Source organism: Coloeus monedula (genome assembly GCF_965178545.1).
Source record: "Coloeus monedula genome assembly, chromosome: 1".
Taxonomy (NCBI): Eukaryota; Metazoa; Chordata; class Aves; order Passeriformes; family Corvidae; genus Coloeus; species Coloeus monedula.
In genome coordinates, this window is record NC_138781.1 from 119,353,199 (window position 1) to 119,367,133 (window position 13,935).

At 36.6% G+C, this 13,935-nt stretch overlaps 1 protein-coding gene across 2 annotated transcripts in view; it reads right to left on the reverse strand.

Annotated features, from left to right (window-relative positions):
- The window catches only part of ATP6V1H (ATPase H+ transporting V1 subunit H), a 49,041-nt gene that overhangs the window by 19,363 nt on the left and 15,743 nt on the right, over positions 1–13,935 (reverse strand). For both annotated transcript variants that reach the window (XM_082276970.1, XM_082276971.1), the window contains exons 5-11: positions 13,315–13,428; positions 10,465–10,569; positions 9,353–9,406; positions 7,102–7,199; positions 5,480–5,672; positions 2,259–2,437; positions 1,359–1,484 (exon numbers count right to left, since the gene is read on the reverse strand). In XM_082276970.1, coding sequence (XP_082133096.1) covers positions 1,359–1,484; positions 2,259–2,437; positions 5,480–5,672; positions 7,102–7,199; positions 9,353–9,406; positions 10,465–10,569; positions 13,315–13,428 — 869 coding nt within the window. The remainder of the gene's footprint in view (positions 1–1,358; positions 1,485–2,258; positions 2,438–5,479; positions 5,673–7,101; positions 7,200–9,352; positions 9,407–10,464; positions 10,570–13,314; positions 13,429–13,935) is intronic.

Below are 13,935 nucleotides of genomic sequence, written 5' to 3' on the forward strand. Positions count from 1 at the left end.
TGACAGAAAAAGCACTTCTCAAATGAAAAGAACCTTTCAACACAAAGAGGAAGCAGAAACTTGAACCATAACACTAATCAGATGACACCAAAGATCTATACAATATTGTTGAACAAAATACAAGTCCACCATCAAAGTAGGCAATAATAGCAGAAGGCACAAAAACAATTCTGTTTAACAGCAGTGTAGGAGTATTAGATTTAGAAAACTAATAAACAGGCAGATAAGGAAAATAAATTTATATGGCTTAAAGCAAGTGTTGTCTGTCAAATGCCTTACAATGCAAAAAATGAACTTCTGAGACGCAAGAATCTCCACATCATGTTGTGGCAGAGGGTGGGTGGTTTTTTTGTAGGTTGGTTTGTTTCATTTGGTGTTGTGGTGTTCAGTTTTTGGGGGGTTTTTTTGAGCGTTCGGGGTGTGTTAAAAGAACTGTTGAAGATCACTGTCTCTGTAGCAGCACAAGCACAATAAATTAAGTCCCAGAACAAGAAGAAATAAATACAGCGAAACATTATAATCCCTACAGGAAATACTAAGCCTCAACATGAACTTCATGCTGCAGTTTCAGCATCTAAAATAGTTAAGTATAATCCTACATATTCAGCAATATGCCCTCAAAGAAGAATTTATCAGACTTTTGGTGAGGTGTCATGGCAGTCGACATGCACATAAAGCTCAGGATCACCTTGCTCTTGCCATTCCTTCTAACATCTCACATGCTCCACTCAACCTCCTGATTTCTGTTAGATCTGGCACTTAGAAGCAAGCACTGAACTGAAAGAACACCATGTATTTATTATCAGTTAATGACAATGAACATGAGACAACTAAGAGCCAGGCATCATTTCAGGACAGTTTCATACGCCACTCCTTGACTGCAAAAGAAAATAAGAGCTTCAGATTCACTTCATCTAACAATCTGTGTACTCCAAACCTAGACCCAACACAAAAGAGACAGATTGCAACATAATGCATTGAGTCAAATTTTCAATGGAATAGTACCACAACTTTCAACTCCCAAATATCCAAGACAGGAGTTCATTACTCAAATCAACACCACCACACAATACCAAACTAAGATTAAGATATAGTAAAAAACACTTCTAATCAAATCAAACCTGCATGCAAGTTAAGCTGGAGATATTCCCTCTATCATCAATACATTCTGACCAGCAAATAAACAATTCTGCTTTTGAACAGAAAAAACTAGGCATTCTAAAATAAGCAGGATGTTTTGACTTGCTTTCATTCTTGACACTACATTGTGTTAAAATGTAAAACCTACGATAGATACAGCTTCATGTAAACACAGAAAGTATTAAAAAAATCATGTGATTCAAGACTTGAAGACTCACTTCAGTAGTTCGTAATTCTTCTCATTTAGTCTTACAGCATTCTCCCGCCAAAACTTCTCAGACTTGTGCACAGGACTCCACTCCAGTCTTCCTGACTTGAGCTCAGAACTGTATTCATCAAAGGAGCTGCAACATAAGACCTAAATGAGATATTGGCCAAGCTTCTATGAACACATTGAACCATATGCCCAAGCCTGTCCCTAATAAAGCTGGAGCTCAAATTGCTATGATGTATTTGGAAGTCAGTGCTCTGCAGAGTATGAGAATTGTTTCCTGTCTCAACATTTTATAAGTAAGAAAATGCATGCGAGGGAAGAAGAAAAAATTGTTTCCAGCCATATCCCTCTATCCAGCCCAAAACACTATTCCCAGGAAAAAAAAAAAAAGAAAAAACCTAAGCCACACAAATGCAACATTTTGGAATTTAATTTGCTTTTTTGCTGGGTTTTTATGTTTTGCCTTCCTCAACCAAGAATTCCAGTCTTTACCTTCCATCTACTTAAACCTTTGACACTACCTACAATATGCACTTTAATTTAGGCACAAGAGCAAGAACTAGGTAAACACTAGCAAAAACTTGAGTTAATCTGGACAGTAGAACTTATTCTAATCAGGTAGTCTTCAGTTTTGACTGGAAATCCTTTAAGTCAAAGCCTTTTCAAGTCCTTTAACAAATTATCAGTTACAAAGATCACATACATAAGTGAAGATTTATTTTCTATTTAGCCTCTAAATACTGACAGACAATAGGAAACTAACAACCAGGACATCTCGGTATGCTTTATCTTACTAAACAGCATTTACATATCACAATTCTGTAAGTATTTTAGCCTTAAAAAATAAAAAAGTTCTACCAACATTCATATAACTGCATTTTTAAGTGCAGACTGCAAACCATACCTAAGGTCCTGCACGCTCTCACCAAGCTTGTCCAGTAGAAATTTGATATCTTCACTGATGTCTTCATCATCATATTTCTGCTGATCCAAATTCTCTAGCTGCTTTAAAACCTTACACTGAATCATGGCAAGAGCATATTCTTGGCGAGTTTCTCTCTCAGTAGATTTCTCTAACAAATTCTAGGGAAGTAAAGATGTATGTATTTTGTTTAAGAACAGACTACTTAGAAACAAAGCAGTATTTTTAGGAAATTCTTACTGAAACCTTTAAATTTAGTACATGACAAAATTGACCACTTCCTGAAATAATCTCTCTCTTCAATACTACAAAGTACTAATCCACCTGTTTAGAATATTTTCCACATGAAATTGAGGTGACTACAGAGACTATTCAAAGAAAAAGGGCAGGTTTATATCCCAAATACCAGAATCTCCACCATAAACAACTACTTTTATCTTGGATTATCATTTTAGCTTTCTGTGCAGCAATAGCATAAAGCAAAGAGCCTTAACAAAAAATAACCTGAAATCCTATTTCCAATTCAAAGTTACCATCTGGATTAGATCAGCTCTTTTCAAGTTTGGGAATATTCCAACTAGACATTTTTATTCAAACAGAAGCTTGTTGGTAAGATTGGAATTACAAGCACAGAATGCAATAGTCAAGTTCCAATGTCATTTATTCATTACATTTCTACTCAATTTAATCAGCTTTCAATTATGTTTTTCAATCAGAGCTGGCCGCCTGCACTTTTTGATAAAGCTGGAAACATGAATCTCATATAAAAAACAAAGTCCTTAACAAACAGAACATGTGTTCATGTAAATAAGACTTAACATCTACCAGAAATAAGCAGTGAAACTTTACAGAAGGAATTTGACTGCATCACTCTCGTCACACAGCTATTACACTTAAGGTTTCTTAGATATCAGACATCCTATTAGTTACTGAGGCAGAACACTGCAAATCAATTTTAAAACTTGCAAACTAAAAATAAGTCATATTACTGCTTTTAATGCCCATATACAATTAGCTTTAACATGCAAAAAAAAGCCACCCCCAGTTCCTATTTCAGTAGGAGAACTAAAAGGTAATTCACAGAAAGTAATGCTAATTTACTTAGAGTTAAAACAGCTAATGACAGTAAATGAACAAATAATGAATCTTAAATAAGAAAATTCAACAGGTTCAAGGAGCAGGTGCATAAAGCTTCCGAAGAACTCCTAGTTAAGATCATTGCAAGCAGATGTGGAAGTTACTCCAAATATTATTATCTATCTCATACGGCAGTGAGATACTCAAGCTTTTCATAGTAAATTTGAAAGGATATGTTAACAAAGTAAAAACACAAACACATGACTATACAGAATGGATCAGTAAACTGTTCAGTAATAAAAACTGAAGTCTTAAGGTGTAAAACTAGTTCTAGGTAGGAAACAGACGTAGAAGGCAATAAAAGCATGAAAATGAGGGGATAAAATATTAGGTAGAGGAAATAGTAGATTCAAGGAGACAGGAGTGCCCAATACTTGTTGCTTTATAGAAAAAATTATTACATTTGCAGTTATATACCTCAGGCAATTAAATTGACAAAAAGGTGAAATACGTAAAATTAGGAGAGATCAAGTAGTAGAGAAGACATCCAAGTTGCCAAGACTCACGGAGCACCTTCAGTAATGCACAGACAGATTTGGGGAATCATCAAGCCTAGTCTTTCATGCAATTCCCTCCCCCCCCCATAAACTGACACTGTGGCATCACACACAAGAAAAGGACTATTTTGCCTCTGCTACCTATTTTAATTTTGCTTCAGAACTCACAACTCTGATGTCTAATTTCTAATCTGCTATGTTCCTGGCTGCCAGTTAACAACTCATCTTCATGCCAACATAAGTCCTTAACGTTGGAGAAAGGAAACAGCTAAGTTACACTCCCCATAGCCTGTAACAGAAATACCTTATTCTTTCTTAGCCTTTATTTAAAAATCTTAGCTTCATTTTTGCTTCCTCTTTTGCCTGCTGCAAAACACAGTAAATCTAAGAACTAGCAATTATTTCTCCTACTTTTTATGACCTCAGAATAGGAAGAAATTGGATATAGACTGCTGAGCTTCTCAGCTTTTTCTCTTTTTAATTTTTTTTTCCAGTCTGTCTTGCTGTATGTCCCTGCTTAATCCTAACATTGAGATCTTTAAGAACACAACATCTACAGAGTAAGAGTAGTAAGAATATATTGTAAGAATAGCTCCTACTGAACATCTCATACCACTGTACTCCTTCAACAAGAAAAACAGCAGATTCTTATGATCTGCTTTATGCAGAAATCTTTCAGTGGCAGATGTTTTCAGATAGAGACACAGAGTAAGCACCTTCACACAGCTTATCATTGCTAATCAGTAAGTCAGTAAGCAACAATTTCCCTCTCCCCATTCTGATTTGCTTGAAATATTTACTTTTGGAGCACAGTCCACATCCAGGAAAACCAACAGCTTCCAAGATCTACATTTCCTTCTCAGGATACCAAGTGTTGCTTTAAAACAGGACTACAAGTCGTTACAGCATGCTGTATTATTCACAAGACTTGACAAGCATGCACATAAAACTAGTAGCATCCATGAACACAAAATGGTACTGTCACAGTGAAAACATCAAGCCTAGGTACTCCGTTATTCCTAATTATCTTAAATAGGACCAGTGATTTGCAGGTAATGCAGACACAGTAAGTCAGTTAATCACTCCTATATGGGTATTCTCATCTGTGTTTACAGATCCACCAAGAAAAGATTTTTGGACTTGTAGATAAAAATAATTTCTCAGTGGGACAAACATATGTATTCAAAATAATATTTTGTTAATTAAAGCTTCATAGGGTAAGATTTATCAGCTATCAGTAGCTCCAGGGTTTTACAGTAGTACCAGTAGGAAAAAGAATCTTGAATTAAGAAAGAGAAATCATTAGTGCCTGTGTTAACATTGGTTTTCTTAGGCAACCTTATTTTAAGAAGGCATTGAATAACAGATATCTATTCCTAGTAATAGCACGTCTATTACCTGTAGCAAAACTCAAGTTTACAAAAAGAAAAACCAAAAAAACCCCAGAGAATTAAGCTTCCAATCAGCTTATTGATATGGTCCACCAGAAACAGCTGTGCATCAGCAACATTTTGAGACCTAGGAATATGTGAGAGAAGCACAGCATGACTGCAGTCAACAGATACATACCCGAAATGCTGCAAGGATGATTCTGGTTACTTTCTCTTTGACAGATTCCTGAAGAATATCTGACAGCACGGGAACAATATTGTACCGACGAAGATATTCACACATTTGAGGGCTAAATGCCAGCAGCCACACAGAGAAAATCATCTGATACTGGAGCTGAAAACCGCATTTGTTGCTCAAGACGCCCATGATGCTAAGAAAATTGACATAGCGCACATTTAGTTTTTAAATAATGATTACATTGGTTGCATTGCTCCAATCTGAAACACTAAAAGAAATGGTAACAGGAACTCATCGGAAAGAGCTGCTGAGGATGAGCATACACAACACACACTTCACAGTAATCTGCATGACTGTTTATCACTGTGCAAGCAGCTTGTTCAGAAAGCCATCTTTTAAAGCTATGGTTATTTTCTCCTTAGCCTTAGAGCCATAAAGCAGCTTTTCCCATGTGAACTGATGTGGTACAGTATCCATCTTCTGGTGCACCAAGACAGTTTTTCTACTGGCATGTTTAAAGCATTATTTGTCCTTCTAGAAGAAACAGAAACACACAGCTGCTCCTTCAGAGTTAAGAAGGAATAAACTGAACAAATCTACACAAATTGAACTTCTTTCCTTAATTGTCCAAGGAGTGTCTGAAATGAGCTGAAGTATTCATTATTTAAGAGTACTCAGAAAATCATCACAGATACGAATATACAAAGTACTGTAGAAAAAAAATAGTATCACAAGATCTCCGAGAAGACATCATGCAGAAGGTTTGCTAAGCTGAAGTTTTGAAAATTTAGTAAGCAATTTACAGGTCCATTCTGAAACAGCTAGCTTAATTTAAAATTTAAAACAGAATCTACATTCAAAAATCATTCTTACCAAGTTTAAGACCAGTTCTAACATGGTGAAACACAGGCTTATTGTAATGCTTTAATACTTGATTTAAAAGCTTCCTTGGTTTCAGTAGTATCATCTTGACACATATGAACATCACTTGAAATTTTACTTCACTGGTAATTCTGACTCTTCTCCATTTCAGTGTAAAGGGGTATCTTCCATTAAAGTGCAAATCATGTACCAACCATCCCCCACAGAGGCATGGATGGCAGAAATATTATTTATAAGCAAGCATTTTTTAAATAAGATTAGTGCCAAGATCCTAGCCTAACGCAAAGGTATTTATTAGGAGAATTGGATAAAAGAATGACCTACTTGAAGCCATACATGGAAAAAAATTGGTCTTAGCTCTAGAAAATGTTTCTCGTTTCACTAATGTTTTCAGACAGAGCAATTCCAAACTCAAAAGACTAGGATGATTAGCAGAAACTCATTTCATTAGTCTTTTTCTATTAAATAATACACAGAACATCTTCAGCTGAACACAAATTGTTACATAACTGTTCAGATACATACTTAAACAGTTCTTCTTGAACAGGAAAGTTGCATTAAAGCCTCAACAGTGCAAGTTTCATTCGTCTATTTGACTGTGTTAATGTTTGAAAACAAATCTCTTTTGTACTCACAGAACACCTCTCTACCACAAGAGAGTTCCATTCAAAAAAATGGTCACTGGGGTGTGCACTACTGTAAGTGCAAGTATATCCATATAAATGGAAATAGATGCTCACCAATTGACTCCATCTGCTTCTACCCATGCAAAGCGGTATTCATTGACCCTGAGCATCAGCTGCAGACATCCAGCAACACACTGCACATACTGGGAACTCTGGGTGAAAAGAACAACACATCACTTCTTGCAAGAAGAGTCAGGTAGTAAGTGCTGAAGTACAGTTTTCCAAATTAGGCTTTACTGGCATAAAAGGAGAAGAGTTCTGAATATTAAAGAAGTGTTATGCAAGTGATACCACTTTACATTATCAGAACATTTCAACATGCCTTCCTTCGGTATCTATGAATGAAAGCTGTCTTCTGTTTGAATATATTTGCCAGAACCTGTTTTTTTCTCTTCTTGGTCAATTGTCAGCATTACCTTCACTAATACTAATCATACATTAATCAGATGTGCTGCTGATAAAATGCTGTTTGCTTTCTTCCTCCCTATAAGCCTTTTCCTTGAAAGTCTCATGGTAGCTCTCTCACATAATACAAGATCAGCCTTTCAAACATTTAATGAAGTAAAGAAGTTAGAAGTTAGGCAATCCCATATGAAAAGAGAGAAGGCAATAAACAGAACTGAAAATAAAGAGTAACTCATTCTGTGTCTCTCATGAGAGATTTAAGTCCTTTATGTAAAAGCTAAGTCTGTGCATCTGGGCTCAAATCATCTAAAACATCAATTTCCCTGAGAAAGTATTCATTTGCACACCCCATGCAAATAAAACAGCTATAAACACACAGACAGCTCTCCCACCCCAAATAATGCATTCATTTATCTGCATCAGCAACCCATGTACTATTGAACTTGGAGTTTTCTTTTTAAAGAGTCTGTCATAAAAGCATTGTCTTCCAACACTATTATAATTGAAATTTCGTAATAGATTCCAGCTCTCATTTCCTGTATAAAATGCTACAACTGCATCTCTAATTTATTCTGAAATTAGCCAGGACCTGCTTGAAAATCCTGCATAAGCTAGATCTGAAATCTGAACACTAATGAAGTTAAGACAATACTTGCGCAGTTTAATTATCCTAGAACATATCTGCACTCTCAGTTCTGCTGCTCTGGGACCCTGCCGTGGCACAGCACATTTGTGCAATGCCACAGTGCAATGAATACAGATTTCTGAGCAAGCCAGAGGAGCTTACAGCTCCACAGTAAGTGGTGGTGTGTACTGTACAACTATTTACTCTTTTATGGCTGTAAGAAGGCTGCCAGTCTAACAAAACCTAACACAGTGGCACACAGATCTGCACATGAAATACTGAAATACTTCAACTTCCATGCTCAGCCCATTGTTTTACACCCACAGTTGTGCACAAGAGTCTTGCCTCTTTTCTACTTTAATCCCCAGACAGGGTAATTTAAGAGGCTCTCCTCTAAAGGAAGCTAACATTTTGAAGCCATGACTACATTTACAAGAACAACAAATCCCAAGTTAAGTCTTCTGAGAAACTGTGACCACTTTCAGGCTGCAAAAGGAACAAAACACCAAACTGAATTCCACTCCACATTCAAGAACTATGATAAACTTCCTCATCATGCCACACCACCACAGAAAATCCAGTTAGGATGATCATTTGCATTTCTTATACTGCCACAGTTCATCTCAATGCTCAGCAGCTATTATAGCTACATGAAATTCAATACTAAAAAAAAAAATATTGATGCAAAAAGGACACTGTTTTCCTGTGAATTCAAGCTATTCAAATATGAAAAGCTTACAGCTTTGAAAGCACTCTTGTGATTTCATGCTACAATGGTTTAGGGGCAACATCAGCTTTAGTATCTGATGTGCCCTTTTCTAAGTCCTGCACAGCACAACAGCCAAAAGCTTCTCAGTTTCAGGTTTCTTCTACAAGTCCAACACCTCAGTGGTAAACAGACAGTACTGAATCATAAAATCATTTGGGCTGGAAAAGACCTCTAAGATCACCAAGTCAGGGGCTTAGAATTGTTGAATATTAAATTAATTTTGTAGAATTTGTTCAAGTATCAACAAAGAGAATCTTAGTTGATATCTACAGCTTCAACAAGACAAACTACCTTGTAAAATATACACTTCCACTGCTAATGTTCTATGTGAAATCAGTGTTTAAAAATACTTTTGTTTCTTGGCGCCATCACCTGGCACTCTGTTGTACAGTTCTGATTCCAAGTACTTCTTATCACCGGCACCAGAAGAGATCTGCACCTTAATCCGAGGAGTGGATATCACCTGCCCAAAATAGCAGATTGACAGATTTCAAAGATAAACTCACATCACTTGTGGAGACTGCTCCTGTATCCACAGAACCTCCTGTACCACGTAGTTTCTAAGAAAAGATAAAATAAAAGTTTAAAATCAGAGTTGTTTTTCGCCCTTAAGGAACAGTTGTTACCAAGTTTCTTTCAGTCCTCCAACCCTTCTAATCATAAGAAAAAAAAATTTAGAATCCATTAGATATCTTTCCTGCTAAATATATTATTGCAATATATTGTATTTATTTCACACACACACTTCTTGTCTAGAACAAGATGCTTGGAGCTGATTCTGGTATATCAACACTTAATTTTTAATTATTTAAGTGTGGATTAACTCAAGGTATTTATTTATCTTAGCATCTGCAACCTGTACTCTTGCATCTTTCTGAAGGAAATTCCAACTTTAAGATTCTCCTTCCAAAGGGAAAAAAATAAAACTCCTTTTTAATAAGCCCAGTTTAGAAAACTATGAAAAATATACCATTACTAAACGTACTGAATGTTTCTCGGCTCTCCAGAATCCACTTCTACTACAACACTAAGAGAATGAGTGACAAATCACTGTGTTTTGAAGGAAAAATGTCCAAAAATGAATACAAGGGAGAATGATTCATCTTCAAAGGACAAGCCAGAAGTGGTTCATACTGAGCTAATGCCATAAAAACATTGTCCAAATAAGTCAGAATTTATTCAGTTTCAAGAGACAGGACTAAAAGCAAAAGCTTTGTACTACAGTAAACTGGGAAAAGGTTTTGAAATTCAATTTCTGCTGCCATGTGATTTTTCTTGCAGCAAAAAGCTCTGATAACCAAAACAATAGAAGCAAGACAAGAAAAACCTTATCTCGTATTTTCTCAGTGTCCAAAAGAAAAAAAACTGTTAACTAACAGAAAAGGCAAAAAGCTTTATCATTAATTTACATTTCAAGGACTAGAGTAAAACATTAAACTATCAAGTTAAAAACTAAGTGTTTGAATAAAGAACACTTAGCTTTAAAAATGACAAAATAAAATTTCCTTTTAAAAGAACAAAACCAAAAATATACCTCTTGTTTGCACATTTATACATTCATATTCTTGAAAAAAGTTTCCAAAGTTACTGTAAAGTTTAAACAAAAGCAGCTTTTTACCTGTGAACTAAGCTGAGTTTTAATCCAGTTGAAATAGTAATTCAAGTCACTGCCTTCCATAAGCTCCCTCCCCCAAGCAGCCAGTTTGGCAATAATTCTTGCTGCCTGAAAGAGAATACAATAAACAGATGTTTTTAAACACAGCAATTTCAGAACTCAGTGAGAAGTCCTGTAAACTTTGGAAACCAAGTTTAGATGAAAGACAGTCCCTTGCAGAAATCTACCTGTTTTCTATGTAGGGGACTCTTCATGCCCAGTAATGTTTTTTCTGTTCAGCTTTCTGCTGCTTCTACTTCCAGTAACTCATTTATTTTCACGATGTTATCAGTTACCTGTAGCTGTTGAAGCTCACAAGGCACCAGTAAAGAACTCAGAAGGAGTTGGAGGGAAGCCGTTGATGGGCTACTGCTGTATGACACCGCTACAGTCAGAAATCAATCAAAAGCAAGACACTTGATGGCCTAATACACGCAGGTTTGATTTAAGCAACTGTGCCAATACAAATGATAACAGAGTATTGAAGGTTTTTTGTACTTAAACTGAAGGAAGTCATCTACAAGAAAGGAGAAGCTTCAAGCCCAGAAAAAGAAGAGCAGGAAAACAAAATGGAAGGTAGAATTTAAGAATGAAGTTGGGGAATAAAAACGTGGTCAGGTTAAGAATTTTCATGATGCCTATGACCCAAGAATACTTAAAACAAGTTTATTTCTACGTCAGTCTTTCCAAATTATAATTGAAGTAAATTTATATTGCAGCCTGAAGCTTATATGCAAAAGCATTTGAGTCAGCTTATATATAAAGAGGCAGTGTAACCAAGAATTTACTGAAGCAGGGATTCACTTGCATGCACACAGTTCCATGATGCAGTGAGGACACTATTCCAGCCACCCTTCCACCTTATTGCATTCACATGTGCAGCACCACCACCACTGATTTCTTGAGGGATTACTAGTGTGAGTCTGGAACAACAATCTCTACACCAAAATGTGTCAAATCCCCTTCTGAATTAAACAAGCCCATAAAATCCCTCAAGCTGTAAAACACGAGATACTAGCTCTCTAGTCAACCATGCTTCTGAGTTAAAACTGCTACCTGGCCCCTGAATGAGAGACCATTTATGCTCAGCAGAATTTGAGCCTACATAGAGGATGAGTACTTTTATCTGCTTAAGCTGATGTAATGATGGGGTATCAAAAGCCTTCCAGTGTGCATAGTAAAGAGGAAAATAAAATAAACCCAACAAAAATAAGACAATCCTAAAACTTGGTTTTGAAAACATTCAAGTGCTTTTAAAAAACATGCACAGTACTAAAAGGTATAATAAGGCAGCAAACTTAGTGGATCCACTCAAGGTGGATTCACTTCACATGAGATTCTCCGTGACTTGTTAAATTATTTGTATATTTCTGCAGTACGTAAATAAAACAATATCTGAATAACACAAATCTGAGTAGAGAAATGCTGACCATCAAAATTTCTATACCATACATTTAAAAGCCACCATTCCATGGAGATTAAATAGTTTGTACTGCAAGGGTCTAAAAGTTATGCTTTACCTGCATATTTGGGCAGTCACAATATTTGACTGCTCAAACTGCAGTTTTGTAGGATGGGTCTTCAGTAGTATTACCACCAAAAAAACCACAAAATAAACCACACTGACCAAAAAAAACCCCTAGCCACCTCCTCCCTCAGCTACACCAAGAAACAGGATTCACATCCATGCAGTCAACCAATTAGATTAAAAAATTAATTAATTAAATAAATAAATAAATCAAGCCTGACATTTTTCTTGAGAACATGTCAGCACACTGTTCAAATTGCAGTACAGCCCCAAACACAGTTGCACTGGCCACATCCCCGGGCAAACAGCATGGCTTACTCAGTGTCCTGGAATCCTTGCACCCCTTCTGCCACTGCAGCCTAATGCAGGCCAGGTGTGTGGGTTTGTAGTTTGAGCCTCTGATTTGGCTCTACAGTATCATGCCAGCACAAACATATGCAGGGAAGAATAATCCATAGCGGCGCGGTTTTCTCTTCCTCAAGCCATAATGTAACTTTCATTGTTGGAAACTGTGGTCTCCACTAGGAATTTACAGTAATAAAATCACATTTTTGCCCCACAAGAAAAAAAACCTGCTGAGATGAAATGGCCAGTTCTCACCACTGATGACAGAAGAATATTAGGATTCCAGAAAAGTTACTCCATATACAGGAGCAGCAAACACTAGTAAAGCATAGCAGAAACCACAAACTGCACATGGGTGTACTGGGTTTGGCTGGGATGGACTTAATTTTCTTCAGAGCATTCCATATGATGCTGTGGTTTAGACTGGTGTCCAAAACAGTGCTAGTAACATACCAATGTTTTAGCTGCTGCTGAGCAGCACCTGCACAACATCAAGCACTTCTCTGTTTCTCACTCTGCACTTTCAATGAGTCAGCTGGTAATCGGAGCACATGAGAAAATAAGGCTCATCGAGGCAGACATTTCCATTGCACAAGATGAGAACTTAAATTCTAGTATTTGTACAGCATTGACTGGCAGCTGTGATAAACGATTTTCCAGTATGTTTTACTGTACTTATTAATTCTAAAATCCCTGCTTTTCTGAATTTTTTAAATCTGCCCTAATCTCCCAGAAATAAACCAATGTCCATAAACAATGTAACTTTGCTTTTTAAAATGTGGTTAGGCAAAGCTTGTATTAAGAATGACCCGTCTAACCTATACGAGGAAAACATTCCAGTCCAGGCAGAAGTTTAGCTTCAAATTCCAAAATCTCCTGAAGAAAAACAGAACCAGCATTTTTCTCTACCATCTTCAGGGACAGGTTCATTTAGAACTTACCATATGCACAGTGAAGAGATCTTGTCTATTCAACATCGGCAGAAAATAGGACCATGCAGTGTTTTTACCACGTTTTGCATAATCAAAGAAGATGCAAACACGCTGATGATTTTCCTGTAAAAATTGAGAGAGAGGAAGAGATGACAGACTTCTAAAAGCATTCAACATAGAGCAGTTATTTGCTCCTTGTTATGTTGGCATAAATTATCAGAGCGTATCCTAGCTTGTGAGAGCCCATGGAAATTTTTCAGTTAGACAATTACTTGTGGATACAGTTCATTTCAGCACTCCAATATTAAGGTTGGAGATTTGGGGCGGAGGAAACAAACCTTGAATCCTCAGTTGTATCTCAGTACTCCAATACCTGCTTGAGCAAAAAGAAATATATTCTTTTGAACATGCAAGTGGAGTAAGGTAAATGAGAAACAAGCTAAATACTGTCATTTTTTAAGAGGAACACTACTTTTCATCCAATCAATTATGCTTGATTGAAGTCCATACAAAGTTTTCAACATATTTCTACTTCCATGCAAGAGCCTGTTGTTCAACTTCTGCTACAAGTGAAACCTTGGGGGTGTAAATTAGCCTTTCCATTCCTCTCATCTTCTCTCCCAGATGAGG